The 27437-nt window shown below is 46.9% G+C and overlaps 1 protein-coding gene across 5 annotated transcripts in view; it reads left to right on the top strand.

Annotated features, from left to right (window-relative positions):
• LOC138467840 (protein-L-isoaspartate(D-aspartate) O-methyltransferase) overlaps positions 1–27437 on the top strand; it is a 735278-nt gene that overhangs the window by 481847 nt on the left and 225994 nt on the right. For 3 of the 5 annotated variants that reach the window (XM_069608118.1, XM_069608117.1, XM_069608121.1), the window contains one exon: positions 23093–23178. In XM_069608118.1, the coding sequence (XP_069464219.1) occupies positions 23093–23178 (86 nt within the window). The remainder of the gene's footprint in view (positions 1–23092; positions 23179–27437) is intronic. The other 2 variants (XM_069608119.1, XM_069608120.1) reach the window with 1 other exon arrangement.

The raw sequence follows: 27437 nt of genomic DNA on the forward strand, positions 1-27437 counted from the left end.
TTAAGGGAATCATGGCTCCATTGGAAGTCAAATTGAGCTTTGAGCGATGAGAATGGGATTACGCATGTATTTTAAAACCAGTGACCCTACGGAACACTTCTAATACAGAAACAATATGTGGCAGTGTCCTGGATGAGTTATGCATAAAATCAGGAGGTAGTCTTCATACAGGGCCAATTTATGTTGCAGTGGGCCGATACTTAAACCCCTAATGAGTTCATTGGAATGGATCTGCGATGCAATGGCTCGATGGCCAGTGAAAATAAAAGTAGAGAAAGGGGGCAGCCCTGACGGGTGCCTCGGGTCAGGGGAGTCAAGTCAGACAGTTTACCATTCACTTTTATTCTCGTTGTGGGGTGGCCAAAACCCTTTAATGAAACTTGGCCCAAAGCTAATCAGCACCTTCTGAGTGTACGGCTAGTCGACCCGGTCAAAGGCTTTCTCTGCATTGACCGACTGCATGGCCAGTGCAGTGTCTATGAGCCCAATCTATAACGTCAATGGCCCTGCAGATGTTGTCATGGGTCAGTCTTCCCGGGATAAACCCTGTCTGGTCTCTATGAATAAGTAAAGGCTGGTCTCAGACTAGCCTATTCGCCAGTATTTTCAAATAAATCAGGGTGCCATGATTGAGTACGGCAATGGGTCTGTATGAGGTGCACAAGGAGGCATCCTTGCCTGGCTTCAGTAGTAGACCGACTGGATTCTCCCATAGATGGCTTAACTGCACCCGAACCCAGAAAGCTGTTTACCAATGTGACTAATTGTGGGACCATAGGAGAGATGAAGTACTTATTAAACACTGCTGAAAAGCCATCTGGGCTCCTCTGCCTTATTCACAGACAGGCCGTTTATGACCAATGAGACTGCTTCTGTAGCTTACAGGGCTTCTAGCCTCTAACTCCAGCACGGGGATCGATGGGAGGGCTACCTCCCATAAGAAGGCATGTTGAACATCTGAAACCAGATCTTCAGTGTGGAGCGGTTCCCCGTTGAATTGAGAGTGTAGAGTTTACAAGCCTCTGACATATGAATCACCTCTTCACCATCCCTGAGTGACCGAATTGTGTTTCGGGTTCGGTGGGCTTTGAATGCTAATTGACGCAAAGCTCTCTAATAGAGGTGCTGAAATAATGGTGGTTGGTTTGGGGAATTTGGTGGGAAATTTTAGATTTGCAGAGTGCTTTCAGTTCCGCCCTGACAGCTTGTAGCTGCCTGTACACACTTCTGCAAGGCTGTTACTTGTACTGAGTCTCTAATGTGGAAATTCTCCCCTCAATGTCCTCTTGAAGTGCTAATGCCCTCTTCCGCTGCGAGGCTTGATTTGAGTTCTCTTATAATTGTAAGTTTAAAGAACTCCCAGACATTTCCTCTGTACAATTTTCAGCAAAATATTGGGAAATGTCTGAGATTGCGGCATGAGAAATTGGATCTCTGACAAAGGAGTAATTTGACTGCCATCTAAATGGTTTGTGGGGCTGTTGGGAGCCGATCAAATTGGCACCCAGACTGGAGAATGGTCTGAGACCACAGCCAGCTGAATCACTGAGTTTAAGACTTTTGGCAAGAGGGAATATGTCACCAGAAAATAATTTAGCCTCTCATCTTTGGTATACTTGCAAAAGAAATGTGTAGTCTCTTGCTTTTGGTTGAAGGTGTCTGAATGCATCCACTAATGGCAAATCTGCCATGGCTTAGGAAAGGGAAGAGGACCAACCTGATCTATCCAGCGTGTACTGCCCCTCGATCTATCTAGAGTATCATCCAATGTTACATTCCAGTCCGCGCAAAACAAGATCCCCTCTCTGAAAAGGGCCCACTCTAGGGAACAGATCTGTATAAAAATGATTCTGATGCTGATTTGGGCCATATATCGAGAACACTGTGGGGATCCTCCCATCACACTCCATAGTAATGCCTATAGACCTACCCCCAGGTTCCGGTAGCACCCCCAACCTAAAGAAAACTACAGTCTTGCTGACTGTAATCACTACCCTTCTCCCCCCTTTTTGTCCATTGAAGAGGCAACAAAAATGGTGGGGAAACATTGGATCGGAGACGTGGGTAATCCTTTGCAAGGAGATGGGTCTCCTGGAGCAAGGCTATATCTGCCCCTAGCTGTGTCCGTTTTGTCAGTATGCTGTTACTTTTCATAGGAGAGTTGAGACCGTGAACGTACAGGGAGATGAAGTTGGGAGGGGCATGCTGTGCAGGAGAAGGACTATTCGAGAGAGACCGAAGAAGAGCTTGACCGCTGCTGATGAGACCCCAGACCCGCCCCTTTTGAAGCCCACATCTTCCAACCCCAAATCCCAAGTCATAGCTAGCATGGTCTTCCCAGAAAATGCCTGGCCTAAATGGAGCCCAGCTGGTAACCAAAAACAAGCAAAGCAAAAATAAAAGTCGATAAATCGAAGTTATAAAAAGGAAAACCATGCCTATTAATGGTTAAGTGTGCCTGCTGCTCTCGCAAACTAATAAACATTACTGACAAAACAATATCTGCCCAATCCAGAGGGCCATCATAGCAGTACTAAACATTGGGACAGAGACCAAAGCTTGTCTAGAACTTTTTTACTCTGCATTGCTAGAGCCCAATATCTCAGGTGGGGTCCGCCGAGTTGATGCTTCCATCATGGCAGTCAAGTGAGGTCCCTCCAGCCGTCGCCTGTTTCGTCTGGACCTCACTACTGACCACTCTTGGTGCAGGTCCAACTTCTGTAGCTTCCGGTAGATGGATCTAGAAATTCGAATTTTTCAGAGTGGTCACTGGAGTCACCAAGGAGGACAATTTGTGTTTAGTCCCATCTACAGAGAAAATGATTTGAAAGGGGAACCCTCATCTATATTGGATCCATTTGTCCTGTAGCCAGCTGGTAGAGGGGGGATAGATCTTGAAATAACTGGATTGAGGATCCTCTGAAGCTGAGATGCAACTAAGCTTTTGGATTTCGTAGGATGAGCTCCTTTGATTTAAAGTAATGGACCCTTGTCAGCACTTCTGGAGCCAACCCTTATGTTATTGGAAATTGGAGAAGACCCTATGGGTACTAGCCAACGTGATGGCCGCCGCCTCAGTCATCCAGAATGGAGCCAAAAAGAGCCTTAACATATTACTCTAAATACAGATTGGCGACTGCAATGGGGATCCCATATATACACGTATATTATTTCTCCTAGATCTATTCTGTGTCCTCCATCTTGTCTTCCGTATGGTGGTACTTGGCCTTCAGGTCCAGAAGACGCTTTTCTAGTTATCCCTGGGCATACGAGTGTTCATAGAAGGTGGACTTGAGGTCCGTAAGTGCACTGTTCGTTCATTTGGGAGGCGTGCCCAAGGTCCTTAATGGACTTTTTAATTTCCTGCTTGGATGCCTGCATATCCTGCTGAAGGGAGGTTCATCGCTGAATGTCCCCTTTGCTAGCTGGAGCTTTGTCCTCTTGGCCCAATCTGGCTCTGGTTTGGGGCGGCAGGCTATCAGGGGGGTCGTTCTAGAGGCTTGAGGCAGAGCCTTGATTGAGGATGGCCCCACTCTGCCCCTGCTTTGGATGGACTCATCATGGGGAGTATCGCTGCGTGCCTCAAGGGTTAAGTGCGCCAGCAAGGAGGGCAAGCCAGAAGTCCAGTGAACGCTCTTGAGCCCAAGAACCTCCACTGAGAGCTGTGAGTGGTCGTTATACCTTGCCCCTCTAGTGACACATGCTGGACAGGCTGAACTGACTGCAAATGGGTCACGGGACAGGGCGGGCAATGAAGACTCCTCGCCCTCCAGCTTCTCGGTCAGCCCCTAATTACTATCCACCTTTGATGTCAAATGCTGTGTGCCAGAGAACCATCCAGGCTATGTGGGCCTGTGGCCACAGGATTGGCCGCAGCACCCTTGTGCAGTAGGGGAGCTGTAGCGAAATGGAGGCTTCAGCCTGTTTAGGGGGGCTTGCCCAGTCGTTTAGGAGTGGGGCTAATACTGCCCCGCTGCCTGGCAGACTCGCTCCCCCTTGCCGGGGTGCTCCTTCAATGGATGTCCACGCCAGTGGCCCGGCACAGAGCCCGCCGACCCCCAGGCTAACTGCTATGCGCATGCCTTTTGAATCTTGAGGGGGGCATGCGTGAGGGTCACAGGAGGTGGGGTGGGGCCCACCTGGGTTCACTCGCCAGACCCGGCGCTGCAGGAGAAGAGTGCCAGCGATGAGGGAGGGGCTGCGCTGTTCCACTGCTGCGCAAATGCCTCACCAGACCCCCCTCACACCCACCGGTCGATGGAGCTCAGAGTTCTCCACCGAGCAGCTAGACCCTCTCACCCTCCTGAAGATCACTGGCAGCCCTGAAGCCTCTGGGGCCACCAGAGCAGGACACCACCAGCCCCGGGCTCAGATTGGACTGAGATGGGCTTGCAGCAAGGTCCCTGAAAGTTCTGTCCCTGACTGCCGTGGATCGGGCCTCCGAGGCTCACTGCATCTGCCATCTTGGCATCGCAGACCTCTTCAGGTCTGGGAATAACGGAGGATAAAACATCTGATTATCGGCACCTCCCCGGCTTCCAACCCTTGTATATTGATAAGCAACAATTCATAATGTTCCCCATGGCTCAGCAAGTTCAGAGCTCTGCAGGAATCTTGTCATGCCACAAAGCTTGGTCTCGAGTCAGACCACGCCCCCATCTGAATAACATTTAATTGACAATAACAAATTAAAATTTTACTAAAATGAATATAAAAATGGAACATCATGTTTGATAAATCAACATGAATTAAACAATCAAATGAGCAATATACTGAAGCACAAATAGCTAAACATTCCTTAAACCATAAAATCTTGAGGTGGGAGCATTACCACTGTTTCCTGAATAGTAAGGTCTTCAATTCTTTGTGGAAGTTTGACATTGTAGGACGTATGGGCAATAAAGTAGGAAGGTTTTCCAGAGCACTGGTGCAAAATAATGCTGTGGCATCTTCAATCTTCATTGCTGCCAGGTTGGTCATACAAGATCTTGAGCTTTTCCTCCCAGGAAGTGGGCTGTCTTTGGCACTCAATGAAGAGCTACCAATATCGGTGACCAAGGATCACATTTCCTCTTATCAGTTTTACTACTGCATGCAAAATAAATCTTTCGGAGGAGAAAGATGTTGAAACAAACTTTTTAAACCCCCTCCCCGCCCTAGCCAAAACAATTTCACCCATGTCTGAGCTGTGTAATAGCATGATCACAGCCTTTTGCATTAAAACTGCCAATATAAACCCCTCGCCCTCTGAGCAGGAGCACCCTGCTTTATATTTAGACATTAGGATATGGTTCCTATATTCATATTTCGAGGGGATTGGGTCCTCCGACGTATTCCATATCTATGACAGGTAATCTCCACAGCTGTGCTGCTTCGGAACATTTTCTGCGTCGACATCGATACGCTGTCCACGAGGGCCTCCATCGAGCCGACGTCACCGGATGTTATAAGTAGGACGCACGACGCCCGTAGCCTCAGTTCTGTTTTTTTCCGCGAACGTGTTCGCTTCGGAGATTCGGCGCGCCTCGGTTCATCTGAGTTCTGTTCTTTCGGTTCTTCGAACCTATTAGTTTGGGAAGATTTCCCTGATGTCTTCATCGTCTACCCCGTGGCCGGGTTTCAAGAAGTGTCGGGACTGCGGTTCTAAGATGTCGCTGACGGACCTGCAGGATGCCTGCCTCTGGTGCCTCGGTGAGGACCACGCCACGGACGATTGTGACGTTTGCCAGTCGTTAACTTCGGAAGCCTTGCGGGAGCTTAAGAAGAAGCTTTCTGTCGGTAAGGTGGCCAAGCCCTGGAAGTCGAAATCCACTGGGCTTTCGACTGACGATCCGAGGGACGACTCTCTGCATCATCGGCGTAAGTCCGGGGGGGGTCTCGGTCCCGGAGTGGGTCCCACCCTTCCCCTGCTGCTTCGAGGCACTTGCGGAAGCGCTGTCACCGGTCACCTTCCCCGTCCTAGTCTGAGGACTCCGCCCGTCGGCGGGTTGGTTGTCCCAACAAGCATTCCACTCCTGCGGAATGGGATTCATTTCATCAGGAGATGATGGCGATTTTTCAGTTACAGGGCTCTGCTCCGTCCGCGCTGTCGAAAGACGCCGGCATGACCGTGCTAGAGCCACCACTCGCACACCTTTGGGCGGTCAGCGCGATCATCGAGCACCTCCAAGGTCTCGATCGGACAAGGTGGTTCGCTCTAGACATGCCCGCTCCCGGTCCTCGACACCCTCAAGACCATATGAGCCTGTGAGGTCTTCGAAGGAGACATCAACGCCTTCGGCACCAAGGTCATCGAGGGACTCTCTCGAGGCTCCGCCTCTGAAGAAGCCATCGGCGCCCAGGCTGTCGAAGGACATGCTCGGGGCTCTGCCCTTGAGGACTGTGTCGAAGCCGTCGGCGCCATGCTCGACGCCGATTCCATCGAGGCTGCTTTGTTGGAGGTACCCCGTGGCATGGTGGAACCCCTAGAAAAAGGCTCTGGCGAAGTCTAAAAATGTCTTTGTCCCTTTTTCTATGCCCCCATTCCAGCCTATGGATTATATTTCTGAGGTGGAAGAAGGGTATGAGTAAGGTGGTTTGGTTCCTGATATGGTACCAGACGAGATTCTCTCTGGTCATAGCCAGATGGAAGACCTGCGTCAGTCGTTGCATGACGCCAGTAGTCTGGACACCTCTCTGGAGGTGGAGTTCGGTAGGCCTGAGCCTGGCACCCACGCAGAGTCCTCGTACCGGCGCCTTATGACGAGGGTCACGGAATACTTGGGGTGGTCTGCACCACCAGTGGATTTTCTGCAGGATGACCTGACGGATATCCTTGACCAAGGTCCACCAACTGACCCGTTACTGCCATTTCATATGGCCTTGCAGTGAAGGTTGGCAGCGGCTTGGACTGCTCCGGAGAGTCTCCTGGCAGTGAGCAAGTCTTTGCTGAAGAAATACCGTCCAGCCAGTAGCGACCCAAGCTACTTGACTATGCACCCTACTCCGGAAAGTATGGTGGTGCAGGCTGCTACGGCACCGGCAAAACAGGCGTCGTACCCTACCATCCCTCCTGATGGGGACAACAAACATTTTGATGGCTGGGGTGAAGAAAGTGTTTCCTTCAGGGGGTATGGCTTTACAGGCAGCCAACTCCGTCTGTGCCTTAGCACGTTTCACTCATACTCTGTGGAATTGTCTCTTTGGCGGCTGAACGTATTCCCGAAGGGGAGGAACGGGGATCGCTTTCTTGCTGTTTTTCAGGATGGCAAGGATGCCATGTGTGAATCGGTTCGGTCGGGTCTGGACATGGCAGATTACGTCAGCCAGTCCATGGCGGTGAGTACCGTAATACGCAGATTTGCGTGGTTGCGGAAGTCGGGGTTTGCTCCTGATGTGCAAAGCCGGCTTCTCAACATGCCCTTTGATGGGGAACATCTTTTTGACAGCAAGGCTGACGAGAGCCTTGAGAGGTTGCAGACCTCCAAAGCTGCAGCAAAGTCATTGAGCGCTGCATTTCGCCAACCTTCTGCCTTTTCGTCCTAGGGAACAGCAGTGGAGGGGAGGTTCCTTTGGTAGATCAAGAGGGGCTGCAAGTCAAAGGGGCCGTAGGAGTACCAGAGGTGGTAAACCAGGTACTCGAGGTACCAGGGCCGCTCAGGCAGTTGCCTTTTTACCCTCAGGCAATGCCGCAGCCGCTTCAGCTCAGTCATGAGGCCAGGTCCCATGGTTCGCCCGTTGGGGGAAGGCTGGCGCAGCATCTTGTAGAATGGCGTGCCATTACTTCAGATGTGTGGGTTCTGGAGATCATAGCCCACGGCTACTGTCTTCCTTTCCGGCAGAGGCCTCGCGACAATCCACCAGGGAATCTCTTTGAAGAGTCCGGATCCGCTCCTTTCGCAGGAAATACAATCCCTGCTGGAGAAAGGTGCCATGGAACTGGTGCCTGTAGCGGAGAGGAACAAGGAATGGTATTCCCCTTATTTTTTGATTTCGAGGAAAGACGGAGGATTGAGACCCATCATGGACTTGTGTGCTTTGAACCAGCTCCTCAGGAAGGACAAGTTCAAGATGGTCTCAAGTCCTCCAGGCCCTTCAACTTCAGGACTGGTTGGTGTCTCTCGACCTCAAGGACGCTTACTTTCATGTGCCGATCCATCCCAAGCACAAGAAGCACCTTAGCTTTACGGTTGGTGACTCGCACTTTCAGTTTCGGGTCCTGCTGTTCGGATTGAACTCCGCCCCGAGGATTTTCACCAAACTCATGGTGGTGGTAGCGTATCTCAAGAAAGGGGGGATTCACGTCTACCCCTACCTGGATGATTGGTTGAACAGGGTGCGCTCTCCCGAGCAAGTCCTGGATCATCTGTCGGTCACCTGCCACTCCCTTCACAAGCTGGGCTTCTGCCTCAACTTAAAAAGTCCCACTTGACGCCAACACAGCGGCTCCAGCACATCGGAGCAGTGCTCGACACATCCCTGGGGCAGTTTTTCCCTCCCCAGGTGAGGGCTCATCACATTCAGCAGATGGTGCACAAGTTTCAACATGCCCAGAGTGTCCCTGCGTTCGAGTTCTTGAGGTTGCTCGGCCTCATGGCATCCTGCATTCTTCTGGTGCCAGAGGCCAGGTTGCGGATGAAATCTCTGCAATGGGCTCTCAAGATGCAGTGGTCAGTCCTCCGGCAGGATGTCGGACCCCGTTCAGGTGCCGCCCTCATTCGCCCAGGACCTTCTGTGGTGGGCCGTCGAAGGCAATCTGATGAGGGGGGGGGCTCCATTTTGGCTACCCTGGCCGGAGTTGACTATCGTGACAGACGCATCCCTCGGGGGATGGGGAGCTCATGCCAACGAGTTGACAGTCAGTGGTCGTTGGTCTCCGTCGGAGTCCAGACTCCATATCAATCTGTTGGAGCTGAGGACCATCAGGCTTGCCCTGAAGGCTTCTCTGCCGACTGTGCGAGGAAATAATGTCCTGATTCTGACAGACAACACAGTGGCCATGCACTATCTTAACAAAAAGGGGGGGTTGGGTCACTTCCTCTGTGCAGGGAGGCGATGCAGCTCTGGTTCTGGGCCATCCAGCAGGAAATTCCAATCTAAGCAGTTCATCTGGCCGGAGACGAAAACTAGACGGCGGACGCTCTGAGCAGGCAGAGCGCGATCTCTCACGAGTGGGAGCTGGCTCAGGAGATTCTCCTGGAGATCTTTGCCCTGTGGGGGACCCCACAAGTGGATCTTTTCGCCTCCAGTGTCAACCGGAAGTGCGAAAGGTTCTGCTCGCGGTAATTTCCTCCAAGAGGAGCCATAGGGGATGCGTTTGTGGTGGAGTGGTCCTTCCAACTGCTGTACGCGTTTCCTCCAGTCCCCGTCATCCTGCAAGTGCTGCGTAGGCTACGGAGGTTCGGTTCCCGGGTTTGATCCTCATTGCTCTGGCATGGGCCCGCAGAACATGGTACCCGGATCTTCTCGACTGGTCCATCTGCCCTCCACGTCGTCTTCCCTACCGAGACGATCTGCTCTCACAGGAGGGGGGGGGGGTCCGGTTCTCCATCCAGAGGTCAGATCCCTAGACCTTTACGCTTGGCTTCTGAAAGGTTGAGGTATAAGGATTGGGACTTCCCTGAAGACGTAATCGGGAGGTGTTGCTTTCAGCCAGACGGCCTGCAACAAAGTCTCTGTACCGTTGCCTTTGGAGCAAGTTCTGCGACTGGTGCAGGGTTAAGAATGTGGATCCTTTTTCATGCGACATTCCTGTGGGTCTGCCTTTTTTGCTTTCTTTAGCGCACAAGGGCCTGCAAGTGGGTACCATTAAAGGTTACCTGGCGGTGCTGTCCATATTTAAGCGAGGAGTGTTCTCATTTCAAAATTCCTTTTAATTTCTCAGTTTCTGAAAGGGCTCACTAATGTGTTTCCACCGTCACCTTTCCAGGTGTCCGGTTGGGATTTGAACCTTGTTCTAAAATTCCTAATCGGTGCTCCATTTGAGCCTTTAAATTCCTGTCCTTTAAGACTGTTAACCCTTAAAACTGTATTTCGAAGGGATTGTGTCCTCCGACGTATTCCTCATCTTAGATATCTCCTTCCAGCTCTGCTGGCCTAGGAAATTTTTTTTCTCTAGAGGGCGCTGCGCGTCGACGTCCTCCGAGTCGATGTCCTTCGACAGCCGCTGTATCAACGTCATCCTGCCTATAAAGGCCGCGCGCAGCGTCCGTTGCTCAGTTCCATTTTTCCGCGCTTACTCAGTGCCTCGGAATACCGTTGCTCAGTTCTTAGTCAGATTAATCCTATTTACCTAGAGTTATTCGATCCGTACTCGATGGCTTCCTCGTCGGAACCGACAACTCCTCGATCCGGCTTCAAGAAATGTCGAGATTGTGGGAAAAAGATGTCGTTGACCGATCCTCACAGAATTTGTCTGTGCTGTTTGGGAGCTGAACACCATTGTTCGGAGTGCGAGGACTGTATGTCCATGACAGCTAAGGCCCTGAAGGAGCGTAGGGGGAAGCTGGAGAAAGGTAAGACTTTTAAAGCTTCTTCTTCGTCGATGAAGTCGAGACATTCGTCTCCTCGTCACCATTCGCGCTCCAGGTCTCGGAGTGGGTCTCATCACTCCTCGAGATCGAAGCACTCGAAGAGGAGACGTCGAAGATCCCCTTCTCAGTCTTCCTCTTCCTCTGTTTCGCCAAAAAGAATCCCTTGCCCCACGAAACATAGTTCCCGGGCTGAATGGGAGGAATTCCGAAAAAATATGATGAGCGTCTTCGAGAAAGCGGCCTCGACCCCCTCGAAGACTGCCGAGAGCGATGCTCTGGTCGAAAGACCTGAAGGTCAAAAACGCCGCGAGTCGCAGTACCCGGTGAAAGAAACCTCTCGAGCGCGTCTCGAACCCTCGAGCAGGACTATGACCTCCAAACCTTCCTCGAAGGTTCCGTCGATGTCTTCGACGCCGTTGTCGAGGGGACCTTCGACACACGGGTCTGTCGACTTGACGCCGGCTTCGACACCGGCGTCGACGCCAAGAAATGTCACGGTTACCACACATCCAGTGACTATCCCCAGGCCCTTGACGTCGATGGCTTCGATATTGTCGAGTAGAATTCCAATTCTGTCGAGGTTTTCGAGGCCTCCGCCTCTGTTTTCGACGCCACGCTCGAAGCCTTCGGCGTCGACGACATCGACGTTTTCGAGGCCAATAATGACAAGTTCGGCACCCTCTGCCTTGGAAATGGGATTTACTCCCTTTATGAGTTCAGAACAATTGAGAACTATATCCTCAATTTTAGAAGAGGGTGATTTGTCTGAACAGGAAGACACATTTGAGTTACAGGGACCTGTAACCCCAGTTAGAGAGGAATTTTCCTCTGAAGAGCGCAGATTAAAGGATCTTCATGATTCTTTACATGAGGCAAGTGGGTTAGACACTTCCCCTGAGGTGGAGTTTGCTAAGCCAGACCCGGGGGAGCATGCTGAAACCCCCTACAGAGCCTTAATGGCCAGGATTACAGAGTTCATGGGGTGGTCTGCACCTTCACAATCTTTCCAACAAGATGACCTCACGGATATTCTTGACAAAGGCCCACAGGAGGATCCTGTGGTGCCTTTTCATAAAGCTCTTCAGAGAAAGATCATGACAAACTGGGAAACCCCAGATGTAGTACCAGCAGTAAATAAACTGTCTACAAAGTACAGGGTATCTTCTACAGACCCAGAGTTTTTGTCTAAACACCCATCCCCAGAAAGTCTGGTGGTACAGGCAGCATCCTCTACCGATGTCAAGACGGCTTATCCTACCGTCCCACAGGACAGGGACGATAAAAAATATGATGCTATGGCAAAGAAAGTCTTTTCAGCATGTAGCATGGCGTTAAAATCTGTTAATGCTACTTGCACCCTTGCTAGGTTCAGCCATACACTTTGGGAGTGTGCTTCTACAGCGGCTGACTGCATCCCGGAGGGAGAAGAAAGGGATGCGCTCCTGAATATTATACAGGACGGTAAAGACGCTATGTGCGAATCCCTCCAGACGGGCATTGATTCGGCTGACAGTATCAGCAGAGCAATGGCGGCAAGTACATCAACCAGGAGATTTGCTTGGTTGAGAAAGTTGGGTTTTGCCCCAGATGTGCAAGCCAGGCTCTTGAACATGCCATTCGATGGCTCTTCTTTGTTCGGGAAAAAGGCGGATGACAGTTTAGAGAAACTGCAAACTTCAAAAGCAGCAGCAGAATCCCTAGGAGCTGCAATCCGTCAGACTCCTTTTCGTCCCACAGGAACCTCTGCGAGGGGCAAGTCCTTTCGCTTCTACTCCGCATTCGGAAGAGGTAGAGGATGACCGGCTCAAAGGGGTCAAAGAAGGACTACCCGAGGTAGACGGGGTAGATATTCAAAAGCCGCAGCAACAGCAGGTGCCTCTTTACCATCGGCATCTGCATCAGCCACCCCAAAACCACTCTGAGGACTTCCATCACAGGACACCTGTAGGAGGCAGGTTGACTCAACATCTGACGGTATGGCAGGCTATCATGTCGGATGCTTGGGCATTGGAAACAGTTGCCCAAGGTTACTGCCTGCCTTTCCTACGTATACCTCAGAGTCATCCACCGGGGATCAGCTCTCAAAAAGCTCCAGATCCGCTCCTCTTGCAGGAAATTTGGGACCTGCTAGAGAAAGGTGCCATAGAACCGGTACCTGTAGCGGAGAGGAACAAGGGCTGGTACTCCCCTTACTTTCTCATTACCAAAGAAAGACGGAGGAATGAGACCCATCTTGGACTTGCGAGAATTGAACAAATTCCTCAGAAAAGACAAATTCAAGATGGTCACTCTTTCTCAGATCCTCCAGGCCCTTCAGTTCCAGGACTGGTTGATATCTCTGGACCTTCAGGACGCTTATTTCCATGTGCCTATCCATCTCAAACACAGGAAATACCTGAGGTTCGCAATTGGCAACTGTCAATATCAATTTTGAGTGCTGCCATTTGGGCTGACCTCCGCCCCGAGGGTCTTCACCAAGTTAATGTCGGTAGTGGCTGCAAGTCTAAGGAGGGAAGGGATTCACGTCTACCCCTACCTGGACCATTGGTTGATCAGGGCTGTTTCTCCGGAACAAGCTCAGATCCAGCTAAATCACGTGTGCCACTTCCTTCACAGACTGGGCTTCTCCCTCAATTTAAAGAAGTCACAAATGATACCATCGCAGAGACTCCAGTTCATAGGAGCGATCCTGGATACTTCTCTGGGAAAAGCCTCGCCACCAGAGGTGAGGGCTCAAGATATTCTACAGATGGTTACCAAGTTCCAGCATGCCCAACTTCTCCCAGCCTCATGGCATCCTGCATTTTCCTAGTGCCAGAGGCTCGCCTGAGAATGAGATCCCTCCAATGGGCACTGAGGACTCAGTGGTCACAATTCTCAGGGAGAATGACCGATCTTCTTCAGGTTCCCGGCAGGGTGGCTCGAGACCTTCAGTGGTGGGCCTGTCAGGAGAACATTCTGAAAGGAGAACAGTTTTGGCAACCCTGGCCGGAGATAACAGTAGTCACGGATGCCTCACTCACGGGGTGGGGAGCCCACGGCAACGACTTGACCATCAGCGGTCGTTGGTCTCCATCGGAATCCAGACTACACATCAACCTGTTAGAGCTGAGAGCCATCAGACTTGCGGTGAAGGTGTTCCTGCCAGCTGTACAAGGGAAGAACGTCCTGATAATGACGGACAACACGGTGGCCATGCATTACCTCAACAAAAGAGGAGGCGTAGGATCACTACCCCTGTGCAGAGAGGCGATGCAGCTCTGGTTTTGGGCAATCCAAGAAGGAATCTCTCTATCGGCAGTTCACCTAGCCGGAGAGAAGAACTTGACAGCGGATGCTCTGAGCAGGCAGAACACAGTCTCCCACTAGTGGGAGCTAGCTCAGGAAGTCCTTCAAGAGATCTTCGCCCTTTGGGGAACCCCTCAGGTAGATCTGTTCGCCACCAGCCTAAACAGGAAATGCGACCTGTTCTGCTCAAGGGAATTTCCCCCGAGAGGAGCACTGGGAGACGCGTTCATAGTGGACTGGGAGTTTCCGCTTCTGTACGCGTTCCCACCGGTCCCTGTCATTCCTCAAATGATCAGGAGGTTGAGAAGATTCCGGCGAACCATGATCCTAATTGCCCCGGATTGGGCCAGGAGAACGTGGTACCTGGACCTTCTAGACTTGTCCATCTGCCCTCCAATACGACTTCCACTCAGAGAGAACCTACTCTCACAGAAGGTCAGGTTCTCCATCCAGACATCAAAACCCTCAACCTTCACGCTTGGCTTCTGAAAGGCTGAGGTACAAGGATTGGGACCTCCCTGATGATGTTATGGAGGTGTTGCTTTCGGCAAGGAGGCCAGCAACAAAGTCTTTATACCGCTGCCGTTGGAACAGATTTTGCAGCTGGTGTAGCGAACAGAATATCGACCCTTTTTCATGTGGTACACCAATGGTTTTGTCCTTCCTACTATATTTGGCAAATTCAGGCCTTCAAGTTGGCACCATTTAAGGGCTATCTCGCAGCGCTATCCATCTTTAAGCGTACTGCGGAAGAACCATCCTATTTCAAATTACCCTTGGTAATACAGTTTCTAAAAGGGTTAACCAATGTTTATCCCCCAAGACCATTCCAAGTTCCCCTATGGGATTTAAACTTAGTACTAACTTTCCTGATGGGTACACCTTTCGAACCTCTCCATTCTTGTTCGTTAAGATTCCTTACCCTTAAAAACTGTTTTATTAATAGCACTTACATCTGCTAGAAGGGTGAGCGAATTACAAGCTCTTTCTTGTAAACCCCCTCATACTATATTTCACAAAGACAAAGTTGTCCTGCAAGTGAAGCCTAATTTCCTCCCAAAGGTGGTTTCTGAATTCCATATCACTCAGAAGATTACCCTACCATCTTTCTATCCTCCTCCTCACCCGGGGAAAGAGGAAGAGAGGTTACACAGGCTAGACCCTAGGAGGGCTTTAAGTTTTTACATTGGTAGACTAGCCAGGATAAGACAGGCAGACCAGCTGTTTGTAGGTTACACAGGTCACAAGCTGGGGTTACCAATAACTAAGCAGACCATTTCCAGATGGATCATTCTAGCCATTCTGGAATGTTATAAACTGGCAGGGAAGGAGCCCCCTCAAAACCTTAGGGCTCACTCGACCAGAGGTATTGCAGCTTCATCGGCCCTCAAAAGAGGCGTGCCGGTTAAAGACATATGTGCGGCCGCTACATGGTCGTCTGTCCATACCTTTACACGCTTTTACAATCTGGATTCCTCCTCCAGTCAAGAGACTAGGTTTGGAAGGGCTGTACTGCATTCTATTCATCAATAGAAGACAGCGTGAAGTCAGTACTCCCTCCTCCGATAATAGAATACTGCTATGGGAGCCTATCTAAGATGAGGAATGCGTCGGAGGACACAATCCCTTCGAAGAACAAGTTACTTCTTACCTTGTAACGTTCTTTCGACGGGATGTTCCTCCGACGTATTCCTCATCCTCATCGACCCTCCCATCCATCCCCGCAGTTCTATTTCCCTTGTTGCAGCTTACGCTCCTTCAGGGTGATTAGTTAGTCCAGAAAGTATTATTGTGGGCTAAAAAACGGAACTGAGCAACGGACGCTGCGCGCGGCCTTTATAGGCAGGATGACGTCGATACGGCGGCTGTCGAAGGACATCGACTCGGAGGACGTCGACGCGCAGCGCCCTCTAAAGAAAAAATTTCCCGAGGCCAGCAGAGCTGGAAGGAGATATCTAAGATGAGGAATACGTCGGAGGAACATCCCGTCGAAAGAACGTTACAAGGTAAGAAGTAACTTGTTCTTTTAGTGCGGTTACTTCCGCTCGCAGAGTGAGTGAGTTGCAGGCACTTTCTGTTAAGCCATCCTTCAGTGTTTCATAAGGACAGGGTTGTCCTTCGAGTCCGTCCTTCGTTTCTTCCGAAAGTTGTAGCTAAATTTCATTTAAGCCAGAAGGTCATTCTTCTGGCATTAGTTCCGCATCCTGGTAAGGAAGAGGAGAGGCTCCATAGGTTGGATCCTAGGAGAGCTTTAAGTTTCTACATTTCACGCATGTCCTGGGTCAGAGTGGACAATCAGCTCTTTATTGCTTACGCTGGAAGGCGTTTGGGACAAGCTGTTACTAAGCGGACTTTGTCTAGATGGATTATCTTGGCAATTTCTGAATTTTACCGCTTGGTGGGTAAGGACCCTCCGGTAGGCTTATGGGCCCATTCTACTAGGGGTATGGCTGCCTCTACCGCCAATGATTTAGACCTGTTAACACAAAAGGAAAAGAATCTTATTAGAACAGAGTCCCATGGTCAACTCATGGTTGAATATCTAAAGGCGGGAGTTATCCGAGAGTGCCCCAGGTCAAAAATATTCCTCAGGGTTTCTTAGATGACCCGAAGTTCGTGGCTGGTTTCAGTGGGGTGGGCAACAAATGCTCTCAAGGGACTGGGTCATTCTAGTTATACCCACGGCAGAAGAGGAGGCAAAACAACAAAAGAAAGACTTAGCCATCCTAGAAAAAAAGATTATAGATGAATCTATTATTCCAGAGACTAAAACACTGCTTGACAAATTACAAGAGGAAATGGTGAAATTTAAAACATTCACCATAGACAAAAAAAATGGAAATTAAAAAAAGATTACAAGGAAGAGATCACTTATCCATATCTAGTTCCCGGATTTTATCAATGAATGAATGCCAACCAAGGCCCATCACGATGCCCGAATTGGCCAAGACAATACAAAAAATGTGTCTCATTTTCAAACTCCAGCAACAGCAGTGATTCAGGCTCTGTGAAAAATGCCCCCAGTAACGGAGGAGGCAATTCTTCACAAGGTCAGTTTTTTCAAGAACGGGGCAGAAGAGGTAAGTTGCGACAACTGGGCAATCATAGGATGCGCACCCGCCAGTGGCAACCACCTCCCCAAACTTGGTGACTCCAATGTTGGATTCCAATTTTCAATTTAAATCAACACATTTTGACTCCGATTGAAATTAGCCTTTTAAGTGTAAAGGCTTGTCGTTTGTGCCAAACGGCGCTGATTTTTTCCAAACTGAAATTGAGATGCGTAACTTTTTTCGCATTGTAAGACTAAAATACTTTTTTCGTGACAAAGATTCCATAGTCCATAAGACAGCTAGTGCTACAGGCCTCAAACCACCATCCTCCTTCACACCATAGACATTGATGATTTCACCTGAAATTGTAAGTTTTGATGATGAAGTACTTCGAGAGATGAAGACACTCATCATCAAAAAAAATCGATGTATCAACAATCTATCGAAGGAAGAAAAATCAGCTCTCATTGATTTAGAAAATAACGATTTGTTCGTTATCAAACCTGCGGATAAAGGCGGGGGTGTGGTTTTATGGGACACCCAATAATACAAAAATGAAGTCCATAAGCAATTGGCAAACACTAAATTTTACAGACAGCTCCCGGGCAATCCCACCAATACCATACAGGATGAAATCAATAGTCCTCTGTCCCACGCATTACATGAAGGCTGGATAGATGAGGATGAAAAAGCCTTCCTTACAACAAGCCATCCCACTATTCTAGCTCTGTACTGTTTGCCGAAAATACGTAAAGACGCTAGCAAACCACTGGGTCGCCCTATTGTAGCTGCAATTGGTTCGTTACTTGAACCATTGTCAATTTACACCGACTCATTTCTTAGACCTTTTGTATTAAAAATGAGGTTGATGTCCAAGACACCACTAGTATGATCAAAATCACTAACAATCTTGTCACTGATTCAAATGATTATTTTAGTCACATTGGATGTAGAATCGCTATACACCAGCATCCCTCAATTGCAATGCATTCAAGTTATCCACGCGTATCTTGAAACCAGAGAAGACCTAACGGTCCCCTCAGAGTTCACATGTGAATGCATCCGAATAGCATTGGTCAATAATTACTTCATGGTGGAAGACACAATTCACCAACAGCTACACGGAACTAGCATGGGTGTGACCTTTGTTCCCGATTTAGCGAATTTATTCATGGACAACTTAGAACTAAAATCTGTGTACCATGAAAACAATCCCTTCAAATCAAAAATTAAAGCCTGGTATCGTTATATAGATGTGTTTCTTTTATGGCATGGGAGTGAAACAAGTTTGGCAGAATTGCTTGTGTGGTTAAATCTACAAGATCCACGCATAAAGATCACAATGAATCTAAAATAGCTTTTTTAGATCTAGAGATTCAGAACACCTTTAGGCACATTAAACACTACTCTATATAGAAGCCGACGGACAAAAATACTTTGCTGTCATTCAAAAGCTTCCATCCACAATCATTGCGTGAAAACCTTCCGTTTGGCCAATTTTTACGCATTGGGCGTAATTGTTCAACCAAGGAAGAATTTGATGTTCACAGCAATAATTTATCACAAAGATTAAAAAACGGGGATACCCACCACATATCATCCGACGTGCATCGAAAAGGGCACGCAATACCAACAGAGACCAATGTTTGGAAAAACGGTGCAGAGTACAAGAGGACAAAATCACATGCATTTCCACTTTTCCCCCCATTAGTAATGACCTCCGCCGCTGTATTCTGAAAAACTGGCCTCTGATTCAAACTGAAGACTTCACTTTGCCAAAACCGCGTTTTGCGTTTAAGCGTATGGTTACTTATGCGACAAATTGGTACACACTTATAAAGTGTCAAACACCTCCTGTTTCGCAAAAAACAACACTTTGGCATTTGCCACCAGTGAGTGGCCAATTTAAATGTGACAATAGTTCAGTGTGCCGTCTGACAAAGAATGTGAAAACCGTCAACTTAAAAGGCTTATGTTGGCATTTAAAAGGCTTCACCAATTGCAATACACCATGGGCAATTTATGTCATCACATGCCCATGCGGGCTAACATATGTTGGCAAGACAAAGAGACCTATAAAGCAGAGAATCTGTGAGCATCGTTCATGTGTTAAAAATCTAGTGCCTGACAAACCATTAGTAGCCCACTTTGCCAAAGCAAAACACACTGCTGAAGACATTGAATGGGTCATCATTCAAACAGTTCCAATCCATCCGCGAGGAGGAGATCGAGATCGCAAGTTGAGACAGCTCGAACAAAAATGGATTTACAACTTGAACACTGTCCAAGCTGGTCTCAATAGTGGAATTGAATGGAGTGTGTTTTTGCATAAGTAAACCATCAATTACTCTTTATGCTATAACACTACAGCCCCTTGCTGTTTTAGTTTATTACATCGTTTAAATATCAAAGGACAGGAGGGCTATTCATAAAAGATGCAAATTTGGCCATTATTTGTCCAGCCCCAAAAAATGCACAATTGATACTCGCACGGAAGTTTTCGATTCTCTCGGCGAAATTCTCTGCCACTTTATTGAAAATAGGTGATTGAACAATATTTTATTGATAAAAATGCATTTCCTTATGCTAGTATTTTTCTATTATGCAGGTCCATTCAACCCTGCAACAAACAGGTTTTATATATTTATAAACCATAGACGACAACAAGATCTTTCTCTTTGCTTCCATGTGTCTGGAATAAGCCATCCCCATTGGCTGTGCCTGCCTATTCCAATATGGCAGACACACTAAGTCAGGCTAACACCAAGGTTTTCCCAGCACACTGGGCCTTCCCTCTTTGGTTGCGCCCCCCATTTTGTATTTCAAGATGGCGGACGCATTGAAATAGACCCCTTGCGTGGTGCAGGTTTAGTTTTCTCACACGCGAGTGTGACAACATCAGGCAGCCACAGGACGAGATCCTAATGAAAAAACAGCATCGGATTGTGAAAGTTTCAATTACCAACAGTTCACGAAGGTAATTAAATGTAACACTGCGCCCGTAAACATTTATAGATGGGCTTTTATGAGAATCATTGGCCACTTAATTAATTAATTTTTAAATTCTAACACTTACATAGACAGATCGGAACAGCACTACCTTTTGGCACTAGTGGACAAGGCATGCGTTAACACACCCGCGGCTTGCTGAAGCTAATGAAAGCACACTTTGCTTTCTTTGAAAGATACCTATTTATTTCAAAATAATATGGAGTAGATGTTTTTGAATATAATTGTTACATCAATTTCAGAACAGTAGATGTGCTACTTTATATAACATACATCCTGGTCAAAATCAAGATGTCCCAAGGTCCCAATAAAAAAAGCAGAGATCTCCCTCGTTTGGAGGCTCTCATATGACAAATGGAGATTTTCTCTGCCAAGATGTAACAAACATTCTGGTATACAACGAACAGAGATTTTCTGTCAAGATGCAATAGACGATTGATTACATTGTATACAATTCATTTTTTAAAGTTTATTGAATCTTTTTGTTCCAGCTTTAATAATTGTGAAGATTTACAGTTTGGACAATTGAATTTCGTCCATATTTATACTTCATTTGAGGCCACACACGTCAATCAAGTAATTGAAAGGTTAGTGAAAACTGTTGCATGTGCACACCAGTAGAGACACCACACTCTGATTGGATCTTTTTATTATGTTACCAACACAGTTTTTTCGTTTTGTTTTTTAGATTGCCATATGTGAAGGGCACAAACCAATGAACTATCTTTGACATTCACTTTCGGGTATTTCCATACAAAGTCCTGAAGACGGGTCCAGCACACATCTTATAGCATTTTCAAACTGGCTACAGAGTGTTTTTCCGTTTAACAAACATTGCTAAGACCCAGAAACACACTTTTTGATGACAGAGTCAAGGACAAGTCATTTGTAACTTGAGGTTTCATGAAATAACAAGATGTTCACCTCACATCCTTACTAACCTCACAATACCATCACTACACGATGATTGTGTTAAGTTCAAAGACATTGTTTTTGGTTGAAAATATTGACTTTCACTGTACATTTTTTTTGTGATGTTTTGTATAAACAATGCATTTTTTGTCCTTTTTAATATAAATCTTTTTTGAGTGTTTTGTATTTATAAATTGAAAGATGTATATCTCTATTGGTTTTGTCGCTATTAATCAATCGACATGATAGGTAGCACTTTCTGCAACTAGACACCTAGCACGTCTGTAGGCGGGTAGCTGTTTTTGTGGCATTTTTCTATATACATGCCTCTACTGCCCTGCAGAGGGGTGTTCCTATTGTAACATCTGTGAAGCAGCCACTTGGGCTTCGGTCCATACGTTTGTAAGACACTACTCCTTAGATTCTTTCCATGGGCAGGATCTGGCCTTTGGCAAGGCGGTCCTTTACTCTGCAATTTGATTGGGCATTCTAAATTTCTATATTATAAATTATTTTCCCTCCTCCATATGTTGGTACTGCTTTGGGAGTCTGTCATAGATATGGAATACGTTGGAGGTCCCAATCCCGTCGAAGAACAAGTTACTCTTACCTGGTAACGTTCTTTCGATGGGATGGCCCGACGACATATTCCATATCGCTCCCTCCCTACCTACCCCGCTACAGAATTTCTTATGCGATTGCAGCTTACGTTTCCGCAAGGCTTTCTGTGGTCATACTGGCAGAAGATTGGTGCCACACGTTCTGAGAAAAAACTACAACTGAGGCTACGGGCGTTGTGCGTCCTACTTATAACATCCGGTGACGTCGGCTAGACGGAGGCCCTCGAGGACAGCGTATCAACGCAGACGCCGAAAATTTTCCGAAGCAGCACAGCTGTGGTGATAACCTGTCATAGTTATGGAATATGTCGTTGGACCATCACATCGAAAGAAAGTTACCAGGTAAGAGAGTAACTTGTTCTTTTCTTTGGTGGCCCTTCTGGATGTTGATGAATTGATCAAAATTATTAGACCCAAAATCTCCATTCCTCCCCATCACCAGCTTGATAATTGAGGAATTACCAGATTGCTTTCTTCTGGGATATGAAATATTATCAACGCCACTCAGTGAAGGATTTTTCCTTCATGTTTGAAACATATTGTGATACTTAATCTTAAATAAAATCATACTCTGCAAATATTTTGAACTACAGGCCAATTGCCATTCTCCCCCAAGTCTCTAAAACCTTGGGAAAATAGCCACTTCAGTTACAGACCTAATTTTCTAACTCTATGGAATGATCAACTCAAGGTTGCTAATGCTGGCAAGTTCACTCTAATCAGTGTGAGGAGCCAGGAATGAGACACTTGCAGAGGGTTCATAGTGATTGCTACAAACTTGAAAGGGTTGAAAAATGGCTCACTATCCGTACTGTCAAAGGTTTTTCCCAACTCAACCAAAACGGTACAACGTCCTTTCATCGCCTACATGTTCATCCCCAGGCATTTTAACATGCACATTCCATCAAATGTGCTCATCAAATTTTTTAGGGGGGTGCGAAAGGGCAGATAATGGTTCGGGCGGGTAGGCAATAGCAAAAATAAGTGTGGGGGGGTCGCACCTACCACAAATAAAAAAAAATTAGCATTTTCGATAGAATGTGCACGTTAAAATGACTGGGGATGAAATTACAGCCGATGAATGACATGAATGATATGGAAACACCAAATCTAAGGGTCTGTTTTGCGTCAAGATGTCCACATCAAAATGTCCTATGTACGAAATCCTATCCTAGCCCTCACACTCTAAAAGTAACTATAAGGTGCTAAGTGTATTGTCTCTGGCATTGAAAGTGCACAAATGTTCAAAGGAAAAGGTTAAGTCCAACAAAAACGTTACAAATGGATAATGTTCAGTTCCAGGGTATAATTCGCTTCCCTAGGTTTCTTTCCACAACACAAACTGTGAAAAGGGAGTTACGAATAAGACATGCCCTAGTTCAAACAAATGTAGAACGGTTGTTGGAGTTTGGTTACCAGATGCCAAATTTAGAAGCAACAATGGAAGATCTCTTCTATGGAACTGTGGTAGCACAGAGTTGAAAATGATGTGTTTTAAATGTGCCAAAAACACACTTTCCTTACAAAATGAAAACCTTGCCATAGCTTTCTATGGTACAGCATGTGCCTGTAGGGACATTTTGTTGTCTTTTGTGAACAATTCATATTGCTACTGTATGTATGCACATTTTGTCTAGATAAATACAAGTAAAAACATTTTCAGTTATTTAACTTGTATATTCCTTTTTTAAACTTTTAGTGGGAGATGGAAGACTTGGATATTCTGAAGAAGCTCCCTATGATGCTATTCATGTAGGTGCTGCGGCTCCAGTTGTCCCTCAAGCAGTAAGCATTCAATTGTGACTATGTGGTGTTTCTGCTGGAATGTTGCAAATGTCTTCAAAAGGAACACATTTAGACAGGGGTGGGTATGTCCTAGCGAGGAATTATTTGTAAGCCTTTTTTAATGTGATTGTTAAAAATACATGCAGTTATTGCAATGATTTGCCAGTACTGTGAGAACATGTTTTCTATAGAATCTTACACATAATTACACTTGATAACTTAAGATTAGAACATCAATACTAATGTGTTGTTGGCTCTGTGATTTGGGAAATCGGTCACTTAGTCTGTGCAGTACATTGTCAACCTATTTGAGTAGTCTTCGAGACTTTTTAACTTTGACAAAACCAACACGTTTTTGTTTCATAAACACAAATAAAAACGGTTGTTTGTTAATTAAAAAGTTGTAGTAGATCCAAGGGAAGCAAGACTGCATGGTCAATTGTGTTAAACACACTTTACCAATTTGTGAGAAGCATGATTTATTTTGAAGGGTTGACATTTGCTTACTCGTTTTATAACATGCGTTGTAGAAAGGCTGAGAGTTGAATGTTGTACAGATTGCTAGATGCCTCTCTTGCCACGTGCTTTGTTCAATTAATACCAAGTTTATTTTCTGAGGTGATTGTACATGTATCACAACAAGCTTCAGTATAGAGGGAATTCTGTTAGTGAAGATGTGCTGTAAAAGTCTGCTCAGTTGTACATGTCCATATTCCTTTTGTCTAGTCCTTTCACAGCTCATCTGTCCGAACCTCGGAATGATGTTTGGTTGGACTGAGTGGAGGCAGCCCTTGATGTTGGCAGATAAGGACCTTTCTATTCAGGTTTCACCACGGTTTCCTTTTAGCAGTGTGATTATTAGAGTGCTGCGTTCGCGCCCCTCCAGTTATTGTCCAGGGCCTCCGAATCCTTACCTGCTCCAGCTTGGGGATCTGCCATGGATTCACATACTCATGAATATTCCCTGTCAGGCTAAGAATCCTTGGTAAAAGAGAAAAGTTTCACTTTAAAATTGTATTTCTCCTCTAAACCAACCTATGGGTGATCATACTGCCCCCCCAGGGGGCCAATCCTAGCCATCACATGACTCTACCACCTCGTCGCCAGAAGACCTCACCCAGAGCCCTGCACCCGCATACAGGCACATACACCATGGCCACGGGCGAGGACGACTACTTCATTGCGGCCGACAGGTAGACTCACACAGACAAGCCCCATATGTAGAAGTAGTTTGTCTGGGCTTCTGAGCCCGAGGTGGACTCCATCATCATCCCAAGTGTTTTTACGTGGAAGACTACCTTAATACATGAGTCTTTGACCACAAACTCCTCGTATTCTGTTCAGAGCTTATCCTCGCTTGGCTCGAGCCAAAAATCATTAGCTCGATGTTTTTGCTATTCAAGCACATCCAGTTGTCTTCCATCCATTTATCATTCGGGTTGTATAAGGTCATGATCTTTTCCTTATCTGATTGGTAGTCACCCTCCAGTTCGAACACTGTGTATCATCGGCGTAGTTAGTAAAATGTACGCCGATGGATTCTAGAAGTACACATAGATATTTCATGAGGAGGTGGAAAAGGAGAGGGGATAAACTAGCTCCCTGTGGTACCCCTGTGCTTATAGGGTTTGGGGTTGAGAACTTCTCTTCCCAGTGTACTCTTGCTACTCGATCTGTGAGAAAAGATGCCAACCAGGCCAGGGCCACTTTAGAGCATCCTGCTGTTTTCTCCAGTACCTGCTGTAGCAGTGTGTGATTGACAAGATTAAAAGCAGCACTTGGGTCCAGAAGCATTAGTATCCCTGTCTTACCCATGTCCACTATGGAGAGCATTTGTGATTGAAGAGCTAACATTGCGGTTTCCGTGCTGTGAGCAGCGCGGAAACCCGACTGCTGCTCGTGCAGAATGTTATTGGCTTCCACATGTGTCTGCAGTTGTTCTGTAGCAATTTTGTCCATTTTCCGGATAAAATTGGTGTTGGTGATTGGGCACATGTTACTGGGATCTTTAGGATCCAGACCCGTTTTTTTTTAGCAATGGCGTGATGGTCACCGTCTTTATGGCTAGGGGAATCATGCAATCATGGAAAGAGGTGTTAATTATCTTAGATAGCACTGGGGCAGACAGTTCCTTGTTTTCCACAATTATTTTGGGAGGAATTACATTTTTGGCACAGGAGGACGGTTTCATTTTAGCTAGCACCTTCACCACCTCGACTTCCGAGATGGGTTGAAAGTTAAAGTTGTCTGACTTATATGGTTGTAATTTAGCCGCGTTAGGGAGCTGAAGCTCTTTAGTGGTTTCTCTAGACTGGATGATGGCCTCTCTGGCTTTTTGTGTTTTGTCTGCGAAGGCCTTTTTCACAGTCCTCCTGCGTAGGAGTATAGGGGGGTGGGGAACAGGGATTTACGTTTCTGATACGAATTGAAGATCTCGAAGAGCTTACTTGCCGAGTTGGGTGCAGCTTCGATCAGCTCGTAGTAGTGTTTCCGCTTTAGCGTTTCTAATGCCCTTTCTGTATTTGGAGTTAGCCTGGTTCCATTGTTCTTTAGTCTCTGGTGAGGGATCTTTTTGACAGATTCTTTCCAACTGTCCTTTCTCAGTGTACTATTGAACCAGCTCTGATGGTTATTAGTTTTTCTAACTATTTTGGATTTAAGAGTGGCATGTTGTTCCAACATTTCCATTATGTGATTCGAGTAGTGCTTCAACAATTGCTTTCAAGAGTCCCCAGTTTGGAAGCACACTGCTATTTGGCAAAGGCAGGGTTCTAATTGTTGAGGGCCTATGCCTTTAACATGTCTACTCTGAGTCCTGATGTGGGGACTGTGTTTGTGTTTGGGTGCATCTTGCAGATAAATTTCAAACCTAACTTTGAAGTGGTCGGACCAGATGCATGGCTGGGTTATTATATTCTGGATGGTAAGATTCTGTGTTACAACCCAGTCCAACTGATTACTTTTCATTGTAGTAGGTTCGTTGTTCTGGATTAAGTAGTCAATATTATTTTAATGACTTCAAGGCTTATTGGTTCTTTGTCAAGAGGGTTTCTACACCACCTATTAAGATCGCCGACCAGGATTGAAGAGAGTTAGTGGATTTCAGTACATTAAGCTACTGGGTGATCTCGCAGCTGAAGTCTGAAATAAAGGAGGGAGGTCTATATATCTAGGGGTTGGGGAATATTTGAGGTGGAGAGTTTTGCAGCCTGTGCAAGACAATGAGGCTTTAAAAAAGTGAACCGTCTCTCTTGCTATTATGGCAACCCCGCCTCCTGTCCCTTTATCCCTGTTCTGATGGTAGATAGTATATCCTTCTGGGAACGCTTTGTTGCACACAGGTCAATTTGGCTCCTTGACCCAGGTTTCTGTCAGGAAAAGCATATCAAGCTTTTCCTCCATGATAAAATCATGGATATTCTCTGAGTGCTTACTGAGAGACCAAGTGTTCAGTTTGCATACTTTTAGGGGCCTTAGGACTTGATGTTGTTGGTTGGTCTTTTCTGTGATGTCTTTCTTATCAGAGGTAGCTGGTGTGGTAAGAACCCTGTGGTCTATCGGCTGTGATCCTAGCTTTGTGCACATATCCTCCTGGGTCCCTGTCTGTTCCCTTGTTCCAAGAGTCTTACTATGGGTGACTTCGAGTGTTCTTTCCTTAATAGGTCCCGTCTAGACCCCCCCACCCCTCTCCCTGTGTGGTCCTGTTGCCTGTTTCTGGTGTTTAACCAGAAGCTGTAACACTTCCCAAGTTACAGGTCTTATCTTATACAGTATTTATTTTGGGTATGTTCCAACGGTGGCCAGAGACACGGAAACTGATTGGGAGCGCAAGGTCTTAGGGATAGACGTTCTGCCGCGGACTGCTGCAGACTGGCCCCAATTCGTCCGTGCCAGCGCGGTCGCGCCGGGTTTCAAGGGAAAAACCCTTCCGGACTACAATCCCCTTGGGAATTGTAGTTTGGAGCGTGCGTGCAGACTTCCTATCGCAGAGTGTGGTTCAATTTGCAAGCTTCTGATGCCTTTCAGTTGCCGGTCTGTGCAGAGCTGCCTTGTGCTTACAATCAGTCTTCAGACACACCAAGGCAGCTGCGCACGGCTAGGTAACAGGCAAGAAAGTGTAACAAATTGCACTTTACGCACAAATTACATTGTGGCGTGTCGACGTCACCCGTAGTATAAGTAGCTTGTGCCGCGCCCGTTGGCTTCAGTTCTGTTTTTTCCTTCCATAACTCGAGGAACTAACCAGGCATACCCCAGAC

This window comes from Ambystoma mexicanum, chromosome 4q, assembly GCF_040938575.1.
Source record: "Ambystoma mexicanum isolate Mex_15411 chromosome 4q, UKY_AmexF1_1, whole genome shotgun sequence".
Classification (NCBI taxonomy): Eukaryota; Metazoa; Chordata; class Amphibia; order Caudata; family Ambystomatidae; genus Ambystoma; species Ambystoma mexicanum.